At 36.4% G+C, this 23,647-nt stretch overlaps 1 protein-coding gene across 1 annotated transcript in view; it reads left to right on the top strand.

Annotated features, from left to right (window-relative positions):
* USP32 (ubiquitin specific peptidase 32) overlaps positions 1 to 23,647 on the top strand; it is a 149,581-nt gene that overhangs the window by 102,040 nt on the left and 23,894 nt on the right. The window contains exons 14-25 of the mRNA XM_037494936.2: positions 8,274 to 8,449; positions 9,062 to 9,202; positions 10,822 to 10,939; positions 13,710 to 13,864; positions 15,796 to 15,877; positions 16,692 to 16,766; positions 17,223 to 17,361; positions 17,612 to 17,717; positions 19,085 to 19,258; positions 20,425 to 20,599; positions 21,027 to 21,178; positions 22,060 to 22,171. Of these exons, the coding sequence (XP_037350833.1) occupies positions 8,274 to 8,449; positions 9,062 to 9,202; positions 10,822 to 10,939; positions 13,710 to 13,864; positions 15,796 to 15,877; positions 16,692 to 16,766; positions 17,223 to 17,361; positions 17,612 to 17,717; positions 19,085 to 19,258; positions 20,425 to 20,599; positions 21,027 to 21,178; positions 22,060 to 22,171 (1,605 nt within the window). The remainder of the gene's footprint in view (positions 1 to 8,273; positions 8,450 to 9,061; positions 9,203 to 10,821; positions 10,940 to 13,709; positions 13,865 to 15,795; positions 15,878 to 16,691; positions 16,767 to 17,222; positions 17,362 to 17,611; positions 17,718 to 19,084; positions 19,259 to 20,424; positions 20,600 to 21,026; positions 21,179 to 22,059; positions 22,172 to 23,647) is intronic.

Below are 23,647 nucleotides of genomic sequence, written 5' to 3'. Positions count from 1 at the left end.
TCAGAGTCAGTTCTTAAAGTTGTATACTTTGAGGATGTGATTGATAGTATATTGGGCATTAGGCTTCTAGTCACAGAAATAAAATTTGAATAAATTATACCATTCTTGGATGTTGGAATAGCTTTAAAAAGAGAAGTTCTTCTTTAGTCTTATTAATCTCTCAATTTGAAAATAATTTCAGTTTTCATTAATTAAGCCACATCTCTTCATATTGCTATTAAATTATTTTGTCACTAAATTTAGATTTGAATAGACAGTCTTAGAGAAAATTGAAATTTCCATCTCCAGAACTCTCTAACCATAAGCTTACCTTCGTTGGACTAAATGCACCCTCACATCACATTATTTAGGCATTTGGTGCCCTGACTTGGGGATTATTTTGTTATAATATTAAAAAATAATGTTTCCCAGGGCCTCCCCGGTGGCGCAGCGGTTGAGCGCTGGGTTGCGAAGCTGCCAGCAGCCTCTGCAGCGCTGGCTGCTCCATGTCCACCGGAGGAGGGTCCCACATGGCGTGCAGACCTCTCCTGCCACCCGCTGCTCCCCTCAGCAGTGTACTTCTGTCCTTCTGCCTGTTCTGCTCCCTGCTCTGGCTCTGGTGAATTCTCTCACCCTCCCATGCTTCTGACTGTACCCAGTCCTCGTATAAATAAATAAATAAATTTTTAAAAAATAATGATAATGTTTCCATAATTCCCTTTGGACCTGGGTACCTAACTAATATTTAGTTCACTGTGTTTATGGAGATGTTCTGGTGTTTTTGTGACCCAACTGAATTGAATTGATGTATGTTATTCTGCTGATAGAGTAGCAGGACTCTCAGTCTTATTCTGTTAATATTTCATCTTTGAGATCTTTTCTCCTTTTCTGCGAAGGAGTCAGCAAATTGGACAGAGCTGGTATTTTTTCTTTGAAGTTCTTTGTAGTATGTACTGGTTCTCTTTGCCCATCTGACATTACCTGGAAGTGTTCTCTCCGGTCAGCCTTAACACCAAGATTATTTCTTAACCTTCTATAAAGTCCTTTTTGGTATGTGCTCTCTTTAAACTTGTGTTATCCACAGGCAAGGCCGTGCCACAGATAGAGGGTTCAAAGTAATTAATAGCTAGAATGTTTGACTGAGATTAACATGAAGTTGAGAGCTGAAATACCTTCAAATACCATTGAGGTTCACAATTTATAAGACATCATTAGTCATTTCTCTGTGTGTATTTTTCTATTGTAATGTAACATGCTTTCCTCTCATAGATGTATTAGGTGACAGTTTACTTCTTCCCAGTACTCTTCTATTGTAGTTCTTTTTTTTTTTTTTAATTTATTTTTTTTTAATCTTAAATTTTATGTTTATATTCCCCCATACAATTGCAAACGCCCCATTCTGACCCCAATCCTTCCCCCCCCCCCCCCCCCCCAAAAGTGTCTCTGGTTCATAGTTTTTTGTTGATTTTGATTTTCACTTTCTTATATTCATTTTCCTGGTCCCTTATTTAAGTTTTCTAGATTCCTGCTATGAGTGAGACCATCCGGTATTTTTCTTTTTCTTTTTGACTTATTTCGCTGAGCATGATCCCTTCCAGCGCCATCCATGTTGCTGCAAATTGCATGTGTTTATCTTTTTTGAATGCTGAGTAATATTCCATGGTATATATGTACCACATTTTCTTGATCCAGTCATCTACTTTTGGGCATTTGGGTTGTTTCCAAAGCTTAGCTATTGTAAACAGTGCTGCTATAAACATAGGGGTGCAGGTGCTCTTTGGAATTGATGTTTCTGTGTCCTTTGGGTAAATACCTAGGAGTGGAATTGCTGGATCATATGGAAGCTCTATGTTTAGTAGGTCCAGAAATCTCCACACAGCTCTCCATAGTGGTTGGACCAGTTTGCACTCCCACCAACAGTGCAGAAGAGTTCCTTTTTCTCCACACCCTCGCCAACATTTGTTGTTGCTAGTTTTTTTAATATGTGCCATTCTCACTGGTGTGAGATGGTATCTCATGGTAGTTTTGATTTGCATTTCCCTGATTACAAGTGATGTTGAACATTTTTTCATATGTCTGTTGGATTTGCATTTCCTCTTCAGAGAAGTTTCTTTTTAGCTCTTCTGCCCATTTTTTGACTGGATTATTTTCTTTGTTGTTGCTGAGTCTCATCAGCTCTTTGCAGATTTTTGTGATCAGTCCTTTATCATTAGTGTTGGGTGCAAAAATGTTCTCCCAGTTGGTGGGGTTTCTCTTTGTTTTTGTTATTGTCTCTTTTGCTGTGCAGAAGCTCTTTAATTTGATGTAGTCCCAGCTGTTTATCTTTGTCTTCACTATCACTGCTTTGGGTGATGTGTCTGTAAAGATGTCTTTGATGTGCAAATCCCGTAGTGTTTCGCCTATATTTCCTTCTATGTATTTTATGGTTTCAGGTCTTATGTCTAGTTCTTTAATCCATTTTGAGTTGATTTTTGTGTATGGTGTGAGGTAGTGGTCAAGCTTCATTCTTTTGCATGTAGCGACCCAGTTTTCCCAGCACCATTTATTGAGCAAACTTTCTTTGCTCCAATGCATAGTCTTTGCTCCTTTGTCAAAGATTATTTGACCATAAATCTGTGGGTTTATTTCTGGATTTTCTATTCGATTCCATTGGTCTGTATGTCTGTTCTTGTTCCAATACCATGCAGTTTTGATGATTATGGCTTTGTAGTATAGTTTGAAGTCTGGGAGTTTGATGCCTCCATTTCCTTCTTTTTTTTTCAGTAGAGCTTTGGCTATTCGGGGTTTTTGGTGATTCCATATGAATTTCATCAATAATTGTTCTATTTCTTTGAAGAATGCCATTGAGATTTTGATTGGAATAGCATTGAATCTGTATATTGCTTTTGGTAGGATGGCCATTTTAATAATGTTTATTCTTCCAATCCATGAGCAGGGGATGTCTTTCCATTTCTTTGTGTCTTCTTCTATTTCTTTTAACAGTGTTTTATAGTTTTCTTTGTATAGGTCCTTTACCTCTTTTGTTAGATTTATTCCCAAATATTTGATTTTTTTTGTTTCAATAATAAAAGGGGTGGTTTTTTTGATTTCTTCTTCTTCAGATTTATTGTTTGTGTATAGGAAGGCTACTGACTTTTGCGTGTTGATTTTGTATCCTGCCACTTTACTGAACTGACTGATGAGTTGAATTAGTTTTTCTGTGGAGATTTTGGGGTTCTCTATGTATATTACCATATCATCTGCAAATAGTGATAGTTTGACTTCTTCTTTTCCTATTTGGATTCCTTGGATGTCTTTCTCTTGTCTTATTGCTCTGGCTAGGACTTCCAGTATTATATTGAAAAGCAGTGGTGAGAGTGGACATCCTTGTCTTGTTCCAGATCTTAATGGAATTGCTTTCAGCTTTTCACCATTGAGAATGATACTGGCTGTTGGCTTGTCATAGATGGCCTTTATGATGTTGAGGTATGTTCCTTGTATCCCAAGAATTTCAAGGGCTTTTATCATGAATGGGTGTTGCACTTTGTCGAAAGCTTTCTCAGCATCTATTGATATTATCATATGGTTTTTATATTTCTTTTTGTTGATGTGTTGGATAATGTTGATTGATTTTCGGATGTTAAACCATCCTTGTGCCCCTGGAATGAATCCAACTTGGTCGTGGTGAATTATCTTATGGATACATTGTTGGATTCTGATAGCTAAAATTTTATTGAGGATTTTTGCATCAGTGTTCATTAGGGAGATTGGCCTGTAGTTTTCCTTTTTGTGTTGTCCTTATTCGGTTTTGGTATTAGTGTAATATTGGCTTCATAGAACGTGTTTGGTATTGTCCCTTCCTTCTCAATTTTTTGGAAGAGTTTGTGAAGGATAGGCACTAATTCATCTCTGAATGTTTGGTAGAATTCATTTGTAAATCCATCAGGTCCTGGGCTTTTGTTTTTGGGGAGGTTTTTGATTACCATTTCAATTTCGCTGCTTGTAATTGGTCTGTTTAGGTGTTCTATTTCTTCTTTATCTAGCTTTGGGTGATTGTAGAGTTGTAGGAATTTGTCCATCTCCTCTAGATTGTTGAACTTGTTTCCATATAACTGTTCATAGTAACTGATTATTCTTTTGATTTCTGCTGTGTCCGTTGTGATTTCTCCTCTTTCATTTATGATCCTGTGTATTTGTGCTTTCTCCCTTTTTTCCTTTGTGAGCCTGGCTAGGGGTTTGTCTATTTTATTGATTTTTTCAAAGAACCAGCTCTTGGTTTCATTGATCTTTTGGATTGTTTTTTTAGTTTCATTTTCATTTATTTCTGCTTTGGTTTTTATTATTTCTTTTCTTCTACTGGATTTTGGGTTTTTTTGTTGTTCTTTTTCTAGATCTTTGAGCTTCGAGATTAGGTTGTTTCTTTGAGTTCTTTCTTGTTTTTTGATGTGAGCTTCTATTGCTATATATTTTCCTCTTATTACTGCTTTTGCTGCATCCCATACATTTAGGATATTGGTGTCCTCCTTGTCATTCAATTCAAAGAATTTTTTAATTTCTTCTTTGATCTCCTCATTAGTCCAGTGGTCTTCCAGTAGTGTGGCTTTTAATCTCCATGAGGTAGGATAGTTCCTTGCCTTCTTTTTATGATTTATTTCTAGTTTGATGCCTTCGTGGTCAGAAAAGATGGTTGGTATGATTTCAATCTTGGTGTATCTGTTGATGTTTGTCTTGTGCCCCAGTATGTGATCGATCCTGGAGAATGATCCGTGTGCGCTTGAGAAAATGTGTACTCCGTTTTTTTTGGGTTTAGTGTTCTATAGATGTCTGTTAAGCCCAAATGCTCTAGGTCCTTATTTAGAGCTTTAGTTTCTTTACTTATTTTTTGTCTTGTTGATCTATCCATTGTTGATAGTGGTGTGTTGAAGTCTCCCACTACGTATGTGTTTTCTCTGATGTCTGTTTTCAGAGAGGACAACAGTTGTCTGATATATTTTGGTGCTCTTTCGTTTGGTGAGTATATGTTAATGAGTGTTATTTCTTCTTGAAGTATTGTCCCCTTAATCATAATGTAGTGACCATTGGGGTCTCTTTTTATTTTTTTGAGTTTGAAGTCTGTTTTATCTGATATAAGTATAGCTGTTCCTGCTTTCTTTTTTGGCCCATTTGCTTGTAGGATTGTTTTCCATCCTTTGACTTTGAGCCTATTTTTATCTTTTGTAGCTAAATGTGTTTCCTGGAGACAGCAAAAGGTTGGGTTTTGTTTCTTAATCCAGGCTGCAACTCTGTGTCTTTTTATTGAAGAGTTTAGTCCATTTACATTTAGAGTTAATATTGATATGTTAGCATCTGTATTTGCCATTATGTTTGTCTTTCCTTTGATTTTATTTATTCTTTTAATAACTTTTTTTTTTTTGGTCTTCTTTCGTTGTTATTCGTCCCTCTGAGGTTCTGGCTTTAGAATTCCTTGTAGTATTTTTGGAGTGGGGGTTTATTCGTAATGAAATTCCGGAGTTTCTCTTTGTCTGGGAAGGTCCATATTCTTTCTTCATGGAGGAAAGAGAGCTTTGCGGGATAGAGTATTCTTGGTTGGCATCTGTTTTCTTGGAGTCTGTTGACTATGTCCCTCCACTCTCTCCTTGCCCGTAGTGTTTCTTCAGAGAAGTCTGATGTCAGCCTGATTGGTTTTCCTTTGAATGTTATCTGTTTCTTCCCTCTTGTCAGCTTCATTATTTTTTCCTTGTCCTGGATTCTTGGGAGCTTTACTATTATGTGTCTTGCTGTGTTTTTCCTTTCGTCGTGGAAGTTTGGTGTTCTTCTTGCTTCTTGTATATCAATTTTCAGCTCCTTCTTCGCATTTGGGAAGTTCTCTTCAATTATCTCCTGGAATATTTTCTCTGTTCCTACATCTCTCTCCTCTCCTTCTGGAATTCCTATAACTCTTATATTTCCTTTCCTCATGGAGTCAGATAGTTCTCGAAGTCTTTCTTCATTCTTTTTCCTTCGTACTTCTCTTTCCTTTTCTGTTTTGGTTCTTTTTATTTCTGTGTCTTCAAGAGAACTTATTCGTTCTTCCATTTCATCTATTCTGCTTTCCTTGCTTTTCCCGGAGTTCTTTAGTTCCTCCATTAATTCTTTGATCTCCTGCATTTCTTTTACTTCCCTCTTTAGGGACTCTATTTCCTTCTTCTGATCTATCACTTTTTTAATCATGGCAATTTTAAATTCTCTTTCTGGAAGGCTCAGAACTTCTTCCAAGTTGCTGTCGTTGCAATCTGGGGAGTGGTTTTCTTTTTGTGGTGTGCTTCTTTCCTGAGGAGTTGTTAGGTTGCGTGTGGTTCTTCTACTCCCTACTGTCTGTTTTCTAATTTGTCGTATGCGTTGGGACACTGTGATGCTCGGACTGACTGGCATCTTGGGTGAACTTCTCCGCTCCCCTCTGGCTCTTCCAGGAGCCATCTCTGCCTTCTGGGGGAGCTTTCTGCTGGTTTTAGGCAGTTTTTACTGAAGAAATGTCCCTGTTCTCAAATGGCGAAGCGGGATGCAGTCCCTGCGCCTCCGGTTTCAGGCACACTCTTCTGCGCCCCCGGTCTGCCCCGGACGTGGGTGCCTGCTCCCTCTGTGGGCTCAGACTGCTGGTCGGAAGGGGCCTGGCGTGGAATAACTTCCCGTCTGGCCACTGCAGAAGCCTTCTGCCCTTTTCAAGCAGTCTTAAGAAATTTCCTGTTCTATGGGGTGTTAGTGACTTTTTTTTTCCTGGTCACTAGGTGGCGCCAGAGATCTCTCCTATTGTCCTTGGGGGCTGTTTTTCGCCCCCCCCACCCCGTGGGACAGGGAACAGAGCGGGAATGGTAGGGTACACCTCAACAGCTTTGGGGTGCTGTGTCTGCCTTGTGCCCCACCGTCGTGGAGAACCCACGCCCCGAATTTTCGTGCCCCGGGTCTCAGTTCAAAGCCCTCAGGTCCAGGACGCGGGCTGTAGCCCAGTTCAGTGGCGCGGGAATGGCGCCTTTTGCACCCTGCTCCCGTGCCTGGGTGCCTGGTTCCTGCTTACTCAGGGAGGGACCTTCACCTCAGTGAGGACCTCCGCGCGTCTCCCCGCAAGCCTAGGTCGTCTCCCCGCAAGCCTAGGTCGCAGGCGCGGGTACCTGGGCAGCCGCGATTCCGGTCTGCACTTGCTTTTCAAGCTCCCCGAGCGCGCCGCTTTCCCGCGCAGGCTTACCGGCAGCCCGGGCTGTGTGCGCGTCTCCCGGGGTCTTTGATCTTCTCTAATGGCGCCCGGAGCCGTTCGCTCACTGCCGTGGCGGATCCTGCAGGGTTCGCCTCAGCTCCCGTTCACGGGGTGTGGTGGCTGCAATAGTTCCTTTCCACTCACAGTCCCGCTTGCTGCGTCGTTTGTTCTTGTGGGTCGTTTTGGTTTGTTGTTTCCCTCCTCTCTGCGGGTCGGAGAGTGCCGCCTCTGTGGGCGGGGGAGGGGAGCAGGGTTCTGTGCTTCCCTCCCTTCTAGTCCTCTTTTATGGCCACTTTCTTCTTCGGGTAGTTTGCTGGAGTCACCCGTTTATCTTCCGTGTCCCGGTTCTCACTGGGACCTGCCGCTTTTCCTCCCTATTAACTTTTTTTAATGGGAGATCTTACTCGCAGCGTCTCCTCGCCGCCATGTTGCTCCGCCCCCTATTGTAGTTCTTTTTTATTTTCCTCTCACCCGTTACTGATTTGTCCACTTTTTTTTTTATTTATCAAGCTTTTATGTAGCTGTATAATTTTGGAACTACGTCCTCATATCTTCATATATACACCTGTTTCACTCCCTTTCACCAGAGCTCCAGCTCCAGCACTTCTCACACCGTTTTCCCTGCTCCTCTTCTCTCCCCCAACATCCCTCTGGTCTGTTGGAATTCTTGGGTTAGCTTCTTTCCTTCCTATCACCATTATCTATCAAGAACAATTGAAATGTGTTTGCAGTTTGGAAAAGAAGAATTAAGGGAGACTGTTGGAACCCAGCTATTTAGTCATACTTTGTCCTTTCCTATCAGAAAATACATAAATCTTGTTATGAATTATTAGATATTCTAAGAGGATAGCTCATTTGGTACTCATCTTTAAAGTTTTTATTTTGCCTCGTCATAGCCTAGCTGTTATCTAGAAAGGAATGTGTCTATATGGCCTATCTCCTAAGATTTATCAGAATCTAACACTTTACTGATATGCCACCATAGCAATAGCTTTAACCTAATACGCAGACATTGAGTTGGTGTCTTCGATTCTATTTATATATAATAACTAAAAATAAAAAGATCCCATCCTCTTTTTACTTACAGGTTTTCTGTATTCTGCCACACCAGGGACAGATATGTGCTTTGCTCGACAGCATAACACTTCTGACAATAACAACCAGTGCTTGCTAGGAACCAATGGGAATATTTTGTTACACCTCAATCCTCAGAAACCAGGGGCTATTGATAACCAGCCACTAGTAACTCAAGAACCAGTAAAGGTAAATAATTTGACATCTATTTAAAGTCACTCTCTTATGAGTTGCTAATGAACTTTTTTGTAGAGGTTTTAGCACATAGCAGAAGTTCAGTTGTTCATTGTTATTTAAATGGGACTTTTCTGTGAGACTATTGTATGATTTAATACTTGCATAGAAACAGTGTGATGATTCTTGGAAATTTTATTTCAACGATTTTCACTGCTACTGTGAAAATGTAGTTTCCAAAATACTATTTTTTATTACTCTTTACAAAATACTATTTTTTATTATTTGAAAGAAAATCTATGAAAACCAGTCTTATTTACAAACGATCCAATGGCTTTTTTCAAAGGATTTGCCATCTTTCTTTTCTTAAATAGTTTATTTTGAAAGCTAAAAATAAAAATCTCTTTTAGAAAATTCATTTTGTTTCCTATAAAATGAAACTGAGTTAATGACTTGTGTTTGTTCTCCTATGTCTAGGTTTTGTTAAAACAAAATAATTTGACATCTACTTAAAATCACTCTTTCAAGTTGCTAATAAATTTTTTGTAGCAGTTTTAGCACATAGCAGAAGTTCAGTTGCTCATACAAGTGACTGTAATATTAAAAATGAGTATATTCCTTTCTCAGGCTACATCATTAACACTAGAAGGAGGGAGATTAAAACGAACTCCACAGTTGATCCATGGAAGAGATTATGAAATGGTCCCAGAACCTGTGTGGAGAGCACTTTATCATTGGTATGGAGCAAACCTGGCCCTACCTAGGCCCGTAAGTATAGCCAATAGTGCCTTATAAAGGAGAAGTCATAGATAGAATCTTCTATTACTTTACTACCCACAGTCAGTTTGTTCTTATGTTGGCAGAGTACCTTAGTACCTGTTCAAATCAGGAGAGCCCTGTATAAGGTACCAGTCATACAGTGCCTATAGGAGTGGGTCACTATGTGGAGCAGAGACAATAGTTACTGGACTAAATAATGTTAAAGAATTATGAATCCATGTTATTGAATAAATTATCCACATATATGCAGTCATTACTTAGGATAAGATAGGACTTAAGCTGTAAATCTGTGAGCCAGTGCCAAATAGTTCAGTGAATATAGGAAGCAGTGTAGAAATTAATTCTGACACTGTCTTACCCATTAACCACACAGGTATCCAGTTAAGGATTGGGTTCCTCTCCTTTGTGGATTTTTGTGGTTTGACTTTTTAAAGGAAGGACATCACAACATGTGATACTAGTAATTCAAAGCTAGTGATTTCTGGTTATTGCCATAACTAGAATAAGTCATTCTGAAGCATAAGTAAATGCTTTGAATCATTTTCAAGCACTTTGAGTATGTTATATCAAAATATTAATGAGTTAACTATACAACGTCATTTATTGTGTCTATTTAGTAAATAGCATTGCTCATTATTCTGTATACTCTTTACACTATTGCTGCAATAAAATACTTTATAAGATCTTTCAATATATCAAGAAACACTTTTGCATAGATGCAATATAGTAAGTAGATCACTTTAAAAAAAATGCTATAAGACCTTAGTCTATAATTTTGATATTAATGTTGAGCTATAATGTTTATTAAAACATCTTTTTAGGTCAGAATCAGGAATTCCAAGTTTGTGTTTTGATCTTAAAAGTTTCAAAATTGTATTTGAAATCAGGACTCCCAGATCGATTGATTGATTGATAGGCAGATAGATACATAGATACATATATGTGTTATATTCTTCTTTATTTAGGGAGGGTTGGGTAATCCTTTAATTTGTTGCTTATTTTTTGGGACTTTCCCGTTCTGTCATAATATTCTATAGGAGAAACATGTCATTGAATGAATTTGAATACTTTCTGATAACTGGTGTTCCAATCTCTAAATTTTAATTTCCTCATCTGTAAAATGAAGATAACAATAATATCTACCTCATTAAAATTATTTTCATAATTGAATAATATGATTAGCACAGCATCTGATTTATAGTAAGTAGTCAGTAAACATATGCTACTATTATTATTATAATTATTAAATGAGTTTTTTCACAGTACGTCCATATTTTTTGACTTGTAACTACAGTTGTAAGAATTTGTTCTAAGAAAAATAAAATCATCACATATATGAAATATATAAAAGTGAAAACAGTTGTGGTGTGAGGGTAGTAGAAATGTAGGTAAGTTTTTTTACCCCTAATTATGATATTAATTTTAAATGAAAAAGGAGAACATATTTGTAAGATAGATTTTAAAGCAAGAGTCTTAGTTTAAACCTATGTATTTTAGTAATCTAATTGAACTGTAGGCAGTGAACTAATTGAATATTTTAAAGATAAATCTCAGAAGTTAGAAAGTGGCATGTTTTCTTGTAGTGATCAAATCTTTTAAAACAACAGGTGATCAAGAATAGCAAGACAGAAATCCCAGAGCTGGAATTATTTCCTCGCTATCTTCTCTTCCTGAGACAGCAGCCTGCCACTCGGACACAACAGTCTAACATCTGGGTGAATATGGGTATGATGAGCCTGAGAATGTTTCCTCAGCATTTACCAAGAGGTAACTTAAGAATGCAGCAAGAATACAATGCATTTCCGTAAAAAAATAAAAACCAAATTGCTCAAGCCTGGTGCCACTGTACTAATAAACATTCCCATCAGTTTTCATACAGAATCAATAAATCAATTGGGGGGCTTAGATCTATGGTCATGCGCAAGACTAGATGGGGTCAAGGCAAACTCTAAGCAGCAAGCTGAGAAGGCTTGTTTCCCTCTCTGGTTTGTAAATATGCAGTGATAAAATAAAAATAAAATTAACATAATTTTAATAAGATAAGCCATTGTAAATTATTTGCTCAGCCTAGATTATAGTCTGCCAATCTTTCCAACTCCACTCAGATTTCTAAGAAGTGATATCTTTTGCAACATCGTCTTTTGGGGATTTTTTGGGGGGGCATTTTGGGATTTTTGGGGGGTGAAACCTGATATATTTCTCATACTAGAGCCAACAAGACCTAGAAGCAACAGATAATAAAAAACAAAGGATATAGCTTTGAAAAATATCAAGACTATCGAAATGACATCTAAATAAGTTTCCATTTTAATGTATCACATGCTAAAAATTCCCCTTGTGTTTCTCTATGAGATTAAATTTTATTGATGTACAGAATTTGCTCTGTTTTAGCCTTGCAAATATTTGAAATTATTCTTCAGCAGAAATAATGAGTTCTCAGACTTGGTGTTAATTATGCCACAATGTTATTATAAATAATACAACTACCTATGTAAGAACTACCTATGAACCCAAGCCAACCCTGTAAGTACCATCATACCTATGGAATTGAATAAGGGTTAGTTTCATGTCTTCCTTAAAGTTTGTATTCAGAAAATATATGGAGATTCTTACAAACATTGTTTGGTAAGAATTGTAGCAATCTCTGTCTTTGGAGAAAACATTGACAACATCAAGGAACTAGTAAAACGAAGTCTGTGTAGAAATATTCTTAATTAATTTTTCATTAAATAAAAAGCATTAGCCTTACTTTAATGAACCCTCAGCACATCTTTTTTGATTGTCTCTGAAAGATAACACGAGAGGCAAGGTGTGTTGTGCTTTTAGTGAGTATTCTTTGCAACTCTTGTGCTGATCCTAGATTTTTGCTGCTTCTGTGAATTCCACTAGATTTGTCGGTGCTATTCAGAGGCACAAAATTATGTATAAGTGGCTGCCTGCTTAATGAGCTATGCTATTTAAAAACTGTCTAGAACTCAAAACAAATTTTTTATGTGGCTTTAGGACAATAGAAATTGACTTGGACACTACACTTGCACATGCTTCTGAATCCTAGAATTGGGTAGTTACTATGTTCCAAATTTGTTCTTAATTTGAAATTTTATTCCATACTAATTAATTGTGAAATCAATCATTAATCATTTGAAGTTTTTAAAAATATGCTTTCTTGCTGTAATCTTATAACTAATCCTCATGTATAATTGCAGAAATTTGCTGTTTTAGGGATTATCCTTTGCTTGCTGATAGTAAAAGATTTGCTTTGCTATGTGTTTGAAATTGATCATGGTTGGGTTTTGTCCTATTATAGCATGTGATGTTCATCTTTCTCAATACTTTACTAAGCTGTTTGCTAGGCTCTTTTGTTCCTTTTGAAGTGACAGGTATACAAACCTTGCCACATTTACAATGACCTTAATTTTCTACAGACAGGAAAGACTACATAAGTCATTGTGTTTTAGATTTTTTAGTCTGCCTGATCCAAGTGAATTCCTTTTGGTAGATCTAAAAAAAGCAAATGATGCCAATACCTTTCCCCCGCTTTGTTTAGCAAGTAAACACACACATATAGCATATTTAATAGGATTGAAAAAAAGCTAAGTCATTCATGAGTGGGTGGAACATTACCTGGAAATGTATAATATAATCCTAGATATTGATATGTTAAGCTTATTTTTGTTTTTTATTGCTCAATAAAATTCTTCCCATAAAAGGAGGTGGCCATTTTAAGCTGCAATTTTGTCTGGATTTTTAGCTGAATAGTTAACCAAGGTTTAACAGTGATTTTTGCAACCTACCTTTAATTTCCATAGTCTCATCATTTCATCCCTCTCCTCTTCTGAAGCATATAGTCAGAGTTGACATATTCTTCCTTCATTCTTCACTACTTTCCCCATATTAACACTTTTTGTGTCCACCTTGAGCTCTTCAGGAATTCAAGAATGTCTGTTGTCATTTTACTAGGGAGGCAAACCATATCATAAATTCCAAATATTTTTGTCCTGGGGAACTTCTTGGGATCGCTTTAAAGCTTTGTTTGGTCATGTGGGCTCTGTGCCTACTTAGAATATTAAGTAAAATTTTCTGTGTAATTATAAGATATGCTGAGAATTAGATCAGATAAATCCAATTATCTAACTGTGAGATTCAAATTCAGTCCCATTTTCACTTGTGTGTTTTACAGTGAGTTTTGATTTTTGCTGTTGTCACCTAGTAGCCAAGATTGTTGCTATTTGCCACTCTTCTTGGGATCCAAATACTGACAATATTTGGGTCTTTATGATTTTGTTGCTCTTCCTTTCAAAGTTAAACTCACTCCATGATGCTTGCATCTCTTGTCTTCATTTTTACACTTATTCTTAAGCTCTTGATTTACAGAATTATTAAGCCTGTAACTCATTTCTCATCATTATTTCTTAAAATAGTATGGTCCTACTGCAGGAAAGAGTACTTTCTTTTAAATCTGCTTTTTTCCCTATTGTGATTACTATGACTATAGGAAATGTACCTTCTCCAAATGCACCACTAAAGCGGGTCTTAGCGTATACAGGCTGTTTTAGTCGAATGCAGACCATCAAGGAAATTCATGAATATCTATCTCAGAGGCTGCGCATCAAAGAAGAAGACATGCGTCTGTGGCTGTACAACAGTGAGGTAAGAGGCATCCCAGAGTCCAGGTTAAATGTTCAATCTCTATTTCATGATCATGGGATTTCATCTGTAACTGCTCAGATTAGATATTCATATAGTAATTATCCTAAAATCCCTATCTAGGATCTCAGTGAAAACTTCAACTTTTAAATTGCTATATATATGCCTACATGTAGTTATTTTTTGTCACCTGAAATCCATATAATGATTGATAATCATGGACAATATCATCTTATGAAAAGATTTTTGTTATGAAGTAAACAGCACATATCTTTTTTCATTTTTTTCTTTTCTCTTTTTTTAATTTTAATTTTATATTCCCCATACAATTGCAACCCCCTTATTTTGACCCCAATCCCTCCTTTCCCCCTTCCCCATAGCATATCTCTGGTTCATACTTGTGTGTAGGTACCTTTTTTAAAGTAAAAATTTACTTTTATTTGTTTTATAGTAACATACACATTTGAAAAATCATATAATAAAAAATTTCTCCTATTGATCCTGTGAATCCTATCTCCCATTCTTGTTAGAGCCAGTGCTTTTAATTGTTTATATATACTCCCCAAATATGCAATATAGGTTTTGCCCTTGTTAGTATGTGATTGAGGGGCACCCAAGGACCCCAAAATATTAAAGGGTGGATGCTGTAAAAGGGATTTGACTTTTTGCACACATAAAGGCAGAGGAAGCAAACTCATGATGTGAAAGATCTTATTAGAATTAGTGTGATAGGGAAAAAAAAAGAGTAATCCTAATAATCATCTGCCAGTAAAGCCCCCCAGACCCCTTCCCTCATGGGCAAATGCTCAGGCAAACAGGCTCTGCCTAAACCAGTGCCACTGGGTCCTGAAGTCTTGTCTAAACCTGGAAGGGAACCTTCAGAAAGGAGTTAGGCTGGTCCCAGAGAGCTGAGACAGAGGAGAGATTCAAAATTCAAAATGTACTGAATAATCCACCAGGAAGTCTCCTTCCCTACAGAAACAAGAGCAAAATGGGCCCAGCCTCCTTACATCTTATATAAATTGATCAGCTCTGTCCCTGGTTCCTAGTAACTCCCCAATTCAGAAAGTCTAGTCCATAGCACACTGTGGCTTATAATCCAAGGTGGTTGCATGTAAGTGAGATGAAAATGGTGCCCATTCACTGTGCTGCAATGAGGCTTCCCTTTTGTGGAGATGCATTGTGTAACACTCTGAAGTAGATCATAAGTAATTTTCGCTAGTTCTCAAATCCTTGTTTCCTTCTTTCTTACCTCCTCTTTTAGTCTCCATTAAGTGGCAGTATGGTAAAGAATACAGCTCCTAGAGCACACTGACAGGAATTAAATCCTGGTTCTGTCCCTTGTGTTAGTTGTATAACATTTCATTTAACTCTGTCTCAGTTTTCCCATGAGTAAATGGGGGAAATTATGGTATTTGCCTTCTGAGATATTAGTAATTGTGAGAATTAATTAGTTTTGTGAGCACTTTAGACAAAGTAAAAAATGTAAAATCAATGTCATGCAGTAGAATTCTACTGCATGACATTGGTTTTACATTTTTAGTTCTTAGTAAGTGATCATGTTCCATCTTGATCACAAGCACATTTACTGGCTTTCTTACTCGGTACTAAAGAAAATTTCTGTAAGCTTTTCAGAAAATCTAAATCTCTATGAATTTTGGTTTCATATATGATGAGTCTTTTCTGGTCTCCCCAGAATTCTCTGTAGCTTTATTTTAGAGACATACAGTATATGTTTATAAAGTATGCATTATTTTTCTCTCATTCTGACACCTAAATTTTAAGTATTTCTGAATAACTATAAGATGCCAAAGTCTTAAACATAAGACTTAAACAACTACAAGCACATTTTTAGTTGTCATTCATTTTTATTTCCATGTTTGTTTTAAGCTTAGTAATCAAATTACCAAAAATATTTCTTCCTTCTTACACAGAATTACCTTACTCTTCTGGATGATGAGGATCACAGATTGGAATATTTAAAAATCCAGGATGAGCAGCACCTGGTAATTGAAGGTACAAGATGGAAGCATTTGTGTGTATTAGATTTTTAGGGGAATGATTTAAAATTTTAGTTAATCACTTATAATTCACTTCATAATTCTTTCAGTCATTTGATTTGATCATTATCTTGTTTATGGTAAAGAAAACTTATTGAACCCTTTTATAATCCTACGTACTATTTAGATTGCTTTGAAAAAATAAGTCTGCATTCATTGTCTGGCAAGGAGTGGGGACAGTGGGTAGAAACACATGAATTCAATTACAAGTTTATAAAGTTTTATAAAATTTTCAATCTACCTCTTTGAATTTGAGCAAGGAAACTAACTTTCTTGCATGGTTGGTAGCACAGGCTTTCATTAGTTATCGACATTGTCCATTCACCAACAGAACTTACTTGTATAATCACATAAATTTACACACTGGCATGCGCAAGTCTTTGAATACTTGAGCTATCTTTCTCAAGAGTCTTGGAAATATTGATAGCTTTCTTTGTATTAAAATAAATTACTCTCAGAGTTGTTATAATATAAGAAAGAATTATAATAGTTCTAATGTTGTAAAGTTTAGGAGCCTAAATTACTTTTGTAGATAATTGAATATATTATTATTTCAAGTAGGTAATTCAGAGAATAGCTTATTAATTAATTCTAACCAAGTGACAGCAAAGTCCCCAATATAAAGAGTTGGTTATGTTTCAGTTACTAAAAATAACTTGAAATTTTTTCAGTTTCTAATTTAGAATCAACTTTTTTTTGTTAACAGAACCAATTGAGTGGGTATGATTTCAATGTGTAAGATTAAAACATTACTTTCTATGTCTTTCCAGTTCGCAACAAAGATATGAGCTGGCCTGAGGAAATGTCATTTATAGCAAACAGTAGTAAAATAGATAGACACAAGGGTAAGTCTCCAGTGTATTATATTTAAAAAGATCATCTTAAAATTATTCTGTTTTTGTTTTCTTCTCTCAACTATTGAGGTGTTAACAGTTTTTGGCTTTCTAGTTCAAAAGTGATCCCTATTCCCCGCCCCTCTTATTTTTCTTTTTTCCACAGCAGAATTTGATGTTGCTAAGCCCATATAGTTTTAAAGATGTTATGCTAAGAAAAATTGCTTAAATTCTTAAAAACAGTTTTAGCAGTTGAAGTGCTGCTTATAGATTACAAATTCACTTGGTTTGTCATGATTGCCAGTGACACATCGTGAAGTTTTCTCTATTTTAGCTTTGAAAGGCCAGATAGAGAAACATTAGCTCTGTTTAACTGATTAAGAATGATGGAAATCACTGCATTTAATACATGTAACTGTTTTATAACATATCACTACAGCTAGTCTTCATCCTCATTGTCTGCTCTAGTTCCCACAGAAAAGGGAGCCACAGGTCTGAGTAACCTGGGAAACACATGCTTCATGAATTCAAGCATCCAGTGTGTTAGTAACACACAGCCACTGACACAGTATTTTATCTCAGGGAGACATCTTTATGAACTCAACAGGTAATCTTTCTTGAGTCATTGGCCTATTAACTTTTTATCGTTTTGTTATAAGCCCCGTATCACCTGAATTTCCTTTTACTTCACCCTGGGGAAGAAAAATCTTATTTGCCTTGTTTAGTATGAAATAAGGAATACTTCTCTTTTTAAAAAAAAGATACTTTGCTGGAAAAAATAGATGCTAGGTATTTCTGTGTCCACGTGATTGTGATTTATGAGACTCTGGCAACAAATTTTCCTCTCAAACCTTTAGGACAAATCCAATTGGTATGAAGGGGCATATGGCTAAATGTTATGGTGATTTAGTACAGGAACTGTGGAGTGGAACTCAGAAGAATGTTGCCCCATTAAAGCTTCGGGTAAGCAGATTCAAATAATATAAATGTATTAAAGTCTTAAGCAATTGTTTAATTAGTTTTCTTTACCTATTTTTTCATGTTTAGCTTTTTAGTTTTAGTTTAACCAATGTTTTTTAATCCTTTGCTAGGTATAAACTGAGTGTCAGATACTTTTATTTGTTCAGATATGTGCAAAATACTGCCACAGATGTAATGGGTAGAAAAAAGATCAAAGGCACAATATAAATTTGGAATGTCACTCATTTACTAATTTATCAAATATCTTACTTGTATGTGCAGTAAACATTTCTTTGTTAGTTCTTTACCATTTGCAGTATTCTGGACTTTTGAGTCTAATTAATATTACTCAGCACATTTTTAACATTACTGAGATAATTAATTCTATCTATAAAATTAACAGAAAGAAAAAATATAATTAATATGAATTTTACATTAATATCATGTAGTAAATTGTAAGGGCTAAGATTATTCCTTTTTTAAAAAAAGATTTATTTTATTTATTTATGCATACAAGAACTGGGGTGCAGGCTAGAGGTGTGGGGGGTGAGAGGAGTCACCAGAAACAGAGTGGGGAACAGAACAGGTGGATTGACTGGAAGTACACTGCTGAGGGGAGCAGCGGGTGAGACATGAGAGGTCTGCCACACCATGTGGGTAGTTGCCTGGCCAGAGATTGAACTCTTGCTGCAGTGGCTGCCAATAGCTTCATAGTGCTGAGACTTAACCCCTTGTGCCACCAGGGAGGCCGAGGATTATTCCTTTTATCTTCATTTTAAAATAAGAGTAAAACTTTTAGGTTAGGGCCAGTTCTTGCATGCATGCATAAATAAATCTTTGAAAAAAAACTTTTAGGTTAAAATTAATCATCATAATAGCTAAAAATTTGACAACTTACCACTTACCAGGCACAATTATATTATTTTGTGTGTGTTAGCTCATTAATGTTCTAAATGACCCTACCATAAGGCAATATCGTTCAAGGTTGCTAGTTAGTAAGTCCTCACAGTTAAACACTGGGAAAGTCTGTTTCTAATAATAAAAATAAGGGTACAAGATCAGAAAAGTTAACCATAAAAGAAAGTGTAACAGGAAATCTTCAATGAAACAAATGCTATTTTATTATTTCTGCCTTACCTGTCTTAAACAGCAACTGTGTACCTTAAGAAATTGTTAGACACAGGTCAAATTTGTTTTGTCATTTCAGATTAAGATTAGAAAGATTTCATGATTATCCAAAATATATTTGCTGAAATAGACTAAATGCTGAACTGTTATATCTAACAGTGCTTCTGACTGATTATAGGGCTTATTCATTCCAGATTTTATGGGATAGCAATTAATGAGTTTGATTCCCATTGCTTTTGTAGTGGACCATAGCAAAATATGCGCCTAGGTTTAATGGGTTCCAGCAACAAGACTCCCAAGAACTTCTGGCTTTTCTCTTGGACGGTCTTCATGAAGATCTCAATCGAGTCCATGAGAAGCCATATGTGGAACTGAAGGACAGTGATGGCAGACCAGATTGGGAAGTAGCTGCAGAGGTTTGTTGGGTTTGAATTTCTAGTATAAGTAACATATAAAATGTTCTGGCCACAAATATGTGTTGCAAAACTTAAACTATTATGATTATAATTTCAATGTGAAAAGTGAATGAATTTCTGTTTTCTCTGCTTAATCTTGTGTAGTGATGCCAAAACAAAGCATCTTCAGTGAAATTAGAAAAAAGTTGGCTTTTGACTTTATAAACTTTTGGAAAAGGATGTGGGAATAATCGTTAGGTAGAATTTTAAAAGCATCCCCTTAACTGCTAAAGTAATATATATTCAGTGACACATAGGCATGTTTTATCTGCTTTTTTGCAGACAAAAAACTTTAATATTCATTGTTACCCTGTTAGAAACACAGGAAAAAATAGAATTTTTCCAACTGAATTTAATATTATATAGATTGAGCAGAAAGAATCACATCCTATTCAATAACTTTTTCTTTACTCAGTAGGCAATGCATTTTAAATTATATATCTGACTTCTAAATTTGTAGGCAGAAAGTCTTTATATTATATTTATTGTTTTGAATAGAAATTGTGTTTTATTTGGGTATGACAAAGTAAGGGACAGCACTGAGGCTCTCGTGAGTGTAGTACCCACCATTTGTCCAGGGGCCACGATTTGGGATGTATTTGACCCTGCTGCCATCTAGGATGATACACTTTTCAAACATACATGTTAAATTTGGTAAAGCCCCAACTTCTTGAGATACAGATTTTTCTGGAGGCCAGGAAACTTAAACATGGGCTCTCTAGTGCTTCAGTTACATGCTCCTGTTCTGCAGGTTGGTGCAGATGGACATGATGACTTAGCCAATGTGGACCCTTGCCACTGTGCCCTGAGGCTTTCCAGAGGCAGCCTGCACACCTATCTAGAGCATAAGATTGGGGATAGCCTGAGAGTAGAAGTGTAAGATCTCCAGAAAGAACTGTCTCCTAGGTTCCTCACAAGCAACAGGCTGTGTACCAAAGACACTGCTGTTTCCAGTCATTGCTTACCAGGCACATTTGGCCACAGATTTTATATTTTAAATGAAGATTATAGGTTGTATATTTTTGACATTTAAATCCAATATATGTAATCCATTTCTTTGAATTTGTGTAGAAAAGTTCATCTTTTGACTTTTGGAAGAAAAAATGTCTAATCTTTTTCCTCGCTAGGCCTGGGACAACCATCTGAGAAGGAATAGGTCAGTTGTTGTGGATTTGTTCCATGGGCAACTAAGATCTCAAGTCAAATGCAAGACATGTGGGCATATAAGTGTCCGATTTGACCCTTTCAACTTTTTGTCTTTGCCACTACCAATGGACAGTTATATGCACTTAGAAATAACAGGTAGGTGACAGAGTTTTGAAAAATTATTTGATTCCCTTGTGTTTCTCTTACTCAAAGCAGTTGAATGTCTAAGTAATATCATTTGCTGATAATGGGTAAAGATTGACAGTGAACATTTTATAATCTAGCAATCTAACTTCCAGCATGATTTGAAGTTTGAAAGAATTGGACTATGGGTCCATTTTTGTGCTGGTTGATTTCTCTCTTAGTTTCAAACTCTTAACATTTCTTTATCAGGTGAACATCAAAAAATAATGATTTACTCAATATTCTCCCAAAGTACTATCTGTTGTAGCATATACATATGAAATAAGAAATCATGACTAAAATGTTTGCTATTTCCAACACACACATACATACACACACACAGTAAAAATTTTCAGTGAAACCTGTGTTTTATTGACAAAAAATATTTTTTCTTCATTAGTTATTAAATTAGATGGTACTACTCCTGTACGATACGGACTAAGATTGAATATGGATGAAAAGTACACAGGTTTAAAAAAACAGCTGAGTGATCTCTGCGGACTTAAATCAGAACAAATTCTTCTTGCAGAAGTACATGGTTCCAACATAAAGGTAAAATTATTCTTTCTAGGAAACCCTGGATTCTATCCTTTGAACATCCCAGATTTCTCAATTAATTATTATTAATTATTATGTAAATGGCCTTGGGAAATATGAAACACAAAAAGCCCAACAAAAAAGTTTTCCATCCCAGAAGCGTAAAACAGTCATCTACCAGAATGAAGGAGTAATAATGATGTTGGTGTTTTTAAAGAAGGAACCACATAAACCCAATACTATCCCTATGGAATCATCTAGTTGTATCATTGCAGTATAGGTCCCCCCAGTGACTGCTGCTGCACTTGACAGCTCTTCTGGATTACCATTACAGAATTCTTCCTACATTAACGTATTTTATATATTTATGAGTGTGTGTTTTAGATTGTACACACACACACACCCCTGGCCTCTCAACATACTAAAAAGTTAATAAAGACATTGACACAAATCACCTCTTTATGTATATCAGCTGGAAAAATAACCAATTAGTAAGAATATTGCCTACTCAATTGAGCTTCTATCACTGGTATTATTTATACTATTAATCTTTTGGGTTTCTGAACACTCCCACCTCATTGACTTTTTGTTTTTCATGTAGCACAGAGGCGAGCTCTCTTAGGGTTGGGAGTTTAGATGCTTGAAAAAAAGGACAAAACTTAAATCAGTTATATACAACATACTTCCTTCCTATAGAAGGTCTTCTTTGTCAGTAAAGTTTATTTCCAGTTTATTACCAAGCAGTTACCTTTCAGTTATTTGAAAAAAATTAGTCATCATGTTTACTTCAGTGATGAAAAAGCATCTAAAACGTTCACTTAAAATATAGCAGAGAGATCATTTTCTGTTTTATTTGAAATAGCTCCCCCTTCTCTTCTTGCTTTTTTTTCCTGTAGTATTTCCCACAGGACAATCAAAAAGTTCGTCTGTCAGTGAGTGGATTTCTGTGTGCATTTGAAATTCCCACCCCTGGATCTCCACTTTCAGCTTCTAGTCCAATACAGACAGGTAAGATGATTTCGGCTTTAATTATTGGTCTGAGAATTGTCATCCTTTTTAAGTGTGTATAGTGTAAGATTATTAGAGCAAAGAGTTTTGGAGCCTGACAGAGATCTTGGTGATCATCTTGTTCTAATTTCTCATTTCATGGATGAGGAACCTAATATTCAGAAAACATAAGTAACTGAATTAGATATTGTTAGCTAATTCTACCACTGGAATTTAGATCACTTTTAACTCTTATCTAATACCAATATGGCAACAGATGGTATGAGAGGATTATACTATCAGAAAACATAACAAATATGACTAAAAAGGAATCTCTTTTTCTGATATTGCATGTGGTTTAATGGGGTCATTCAATGCAATTTTGGGGGCAATAATATGATTTGTCTATAGTTCTTTATGTTGCTGATAATTAGGTTCCTTCCCCAAATATAACTCAGAAAAAGAGACTCCTCAATTGGCATTTAGATAGTGCCGACTATGGGTTGGTAGATGATTTAATGTTACTTAAATCATCACTGTCCAGTATGGAAATGATGGAAATTATAGCCTTTGCTATCTAATACAGTATCCATTAGTCACATGAATTGTTGAGCACTTTTTTTTTAAGATTTATTTATGCACACAAGAACTGGGGTACAGGACAGAGGTACAGATTCACCAGACAGAGTGGGGAACAGAACAGGTGGATTGACTGAAATATACTGCTGAGGGGAACACAGGGAGAGTCAGGAGAAGTCTGCTGTGCCATGTGGGTAGCTCCCTGGCCAGAAATCAAACTCATGCTGCAGCGGCTGCGGCCAGCTACATAGGTTGTGTCTTAACCCCTTGCGCCACCAGGGAGGCCAGAATTGTTGAGCACTTTAAATGTGTCTTGTGAGACTAAGAAAATGCATTTCAATTTTATTTTTTTAAAGATTTATTTTTATTTATTTATGCATACAAGAACTGGAGTGTAGGCCAGTATTGCAGAGGGGTGAAAGGATTCACCAGAGACAAGAGTGGGGAACAGACAGGTGGACTGACTGAAAGACATTGCTGAGAGGAGAGCAGCGGGCAAGACAGGAGAGGTCAGCTGTGCCATATGGGCTCCCTGGCTGGGGATTGAACTCATGGGGCAGTGGCTGGCCATAGCTTGATAGCTTTGAGTCTTTAACCCCTGCGTCACCAGGGAGTCCCTGCATTTCGATTTTAAAAGCAACATCTTTCATTGGTTGTAACAAATCTATCAATCTGGGGTGTTGATAATAGGAGAGACTATGCATGTGTCCAAGCAGGGATATATGGGAAATCTCTGCTTCCCTCTGTTTTTTATTATGACACCTAGAATTTCTCTAAAAAATGAAGGTTTCTCTAAAAATATTAAACAAAAGCAATATCTGATTATAGGCTATTGTACTGGATAGGGCATTGTTAAATGAGTGGAGACTAGCATATTTAGAGGAGAGAAAAAAAGAAACAAGTTGATGAACTGTATGC

The sequence above is a fragment of the Talpa occidentalis genome, unplaced genomic scaffold, assembly GCF_014898055.3.
Source record: "Talpa occidentalis isolate TD23 unplaced genomic scaffold, MPIMG_talOcc4v2.1 talOcc4.7, whole genome shotgun sequence".
NCBI lineage: Eukaryota > Metazoa > Chordata > Mammalia > Eulipotyphla > Talpidae > Talpa > Talpa occidentalis.
This window is presented reverse-complemented; position numbering and strand designations above follow the sequence as displayed.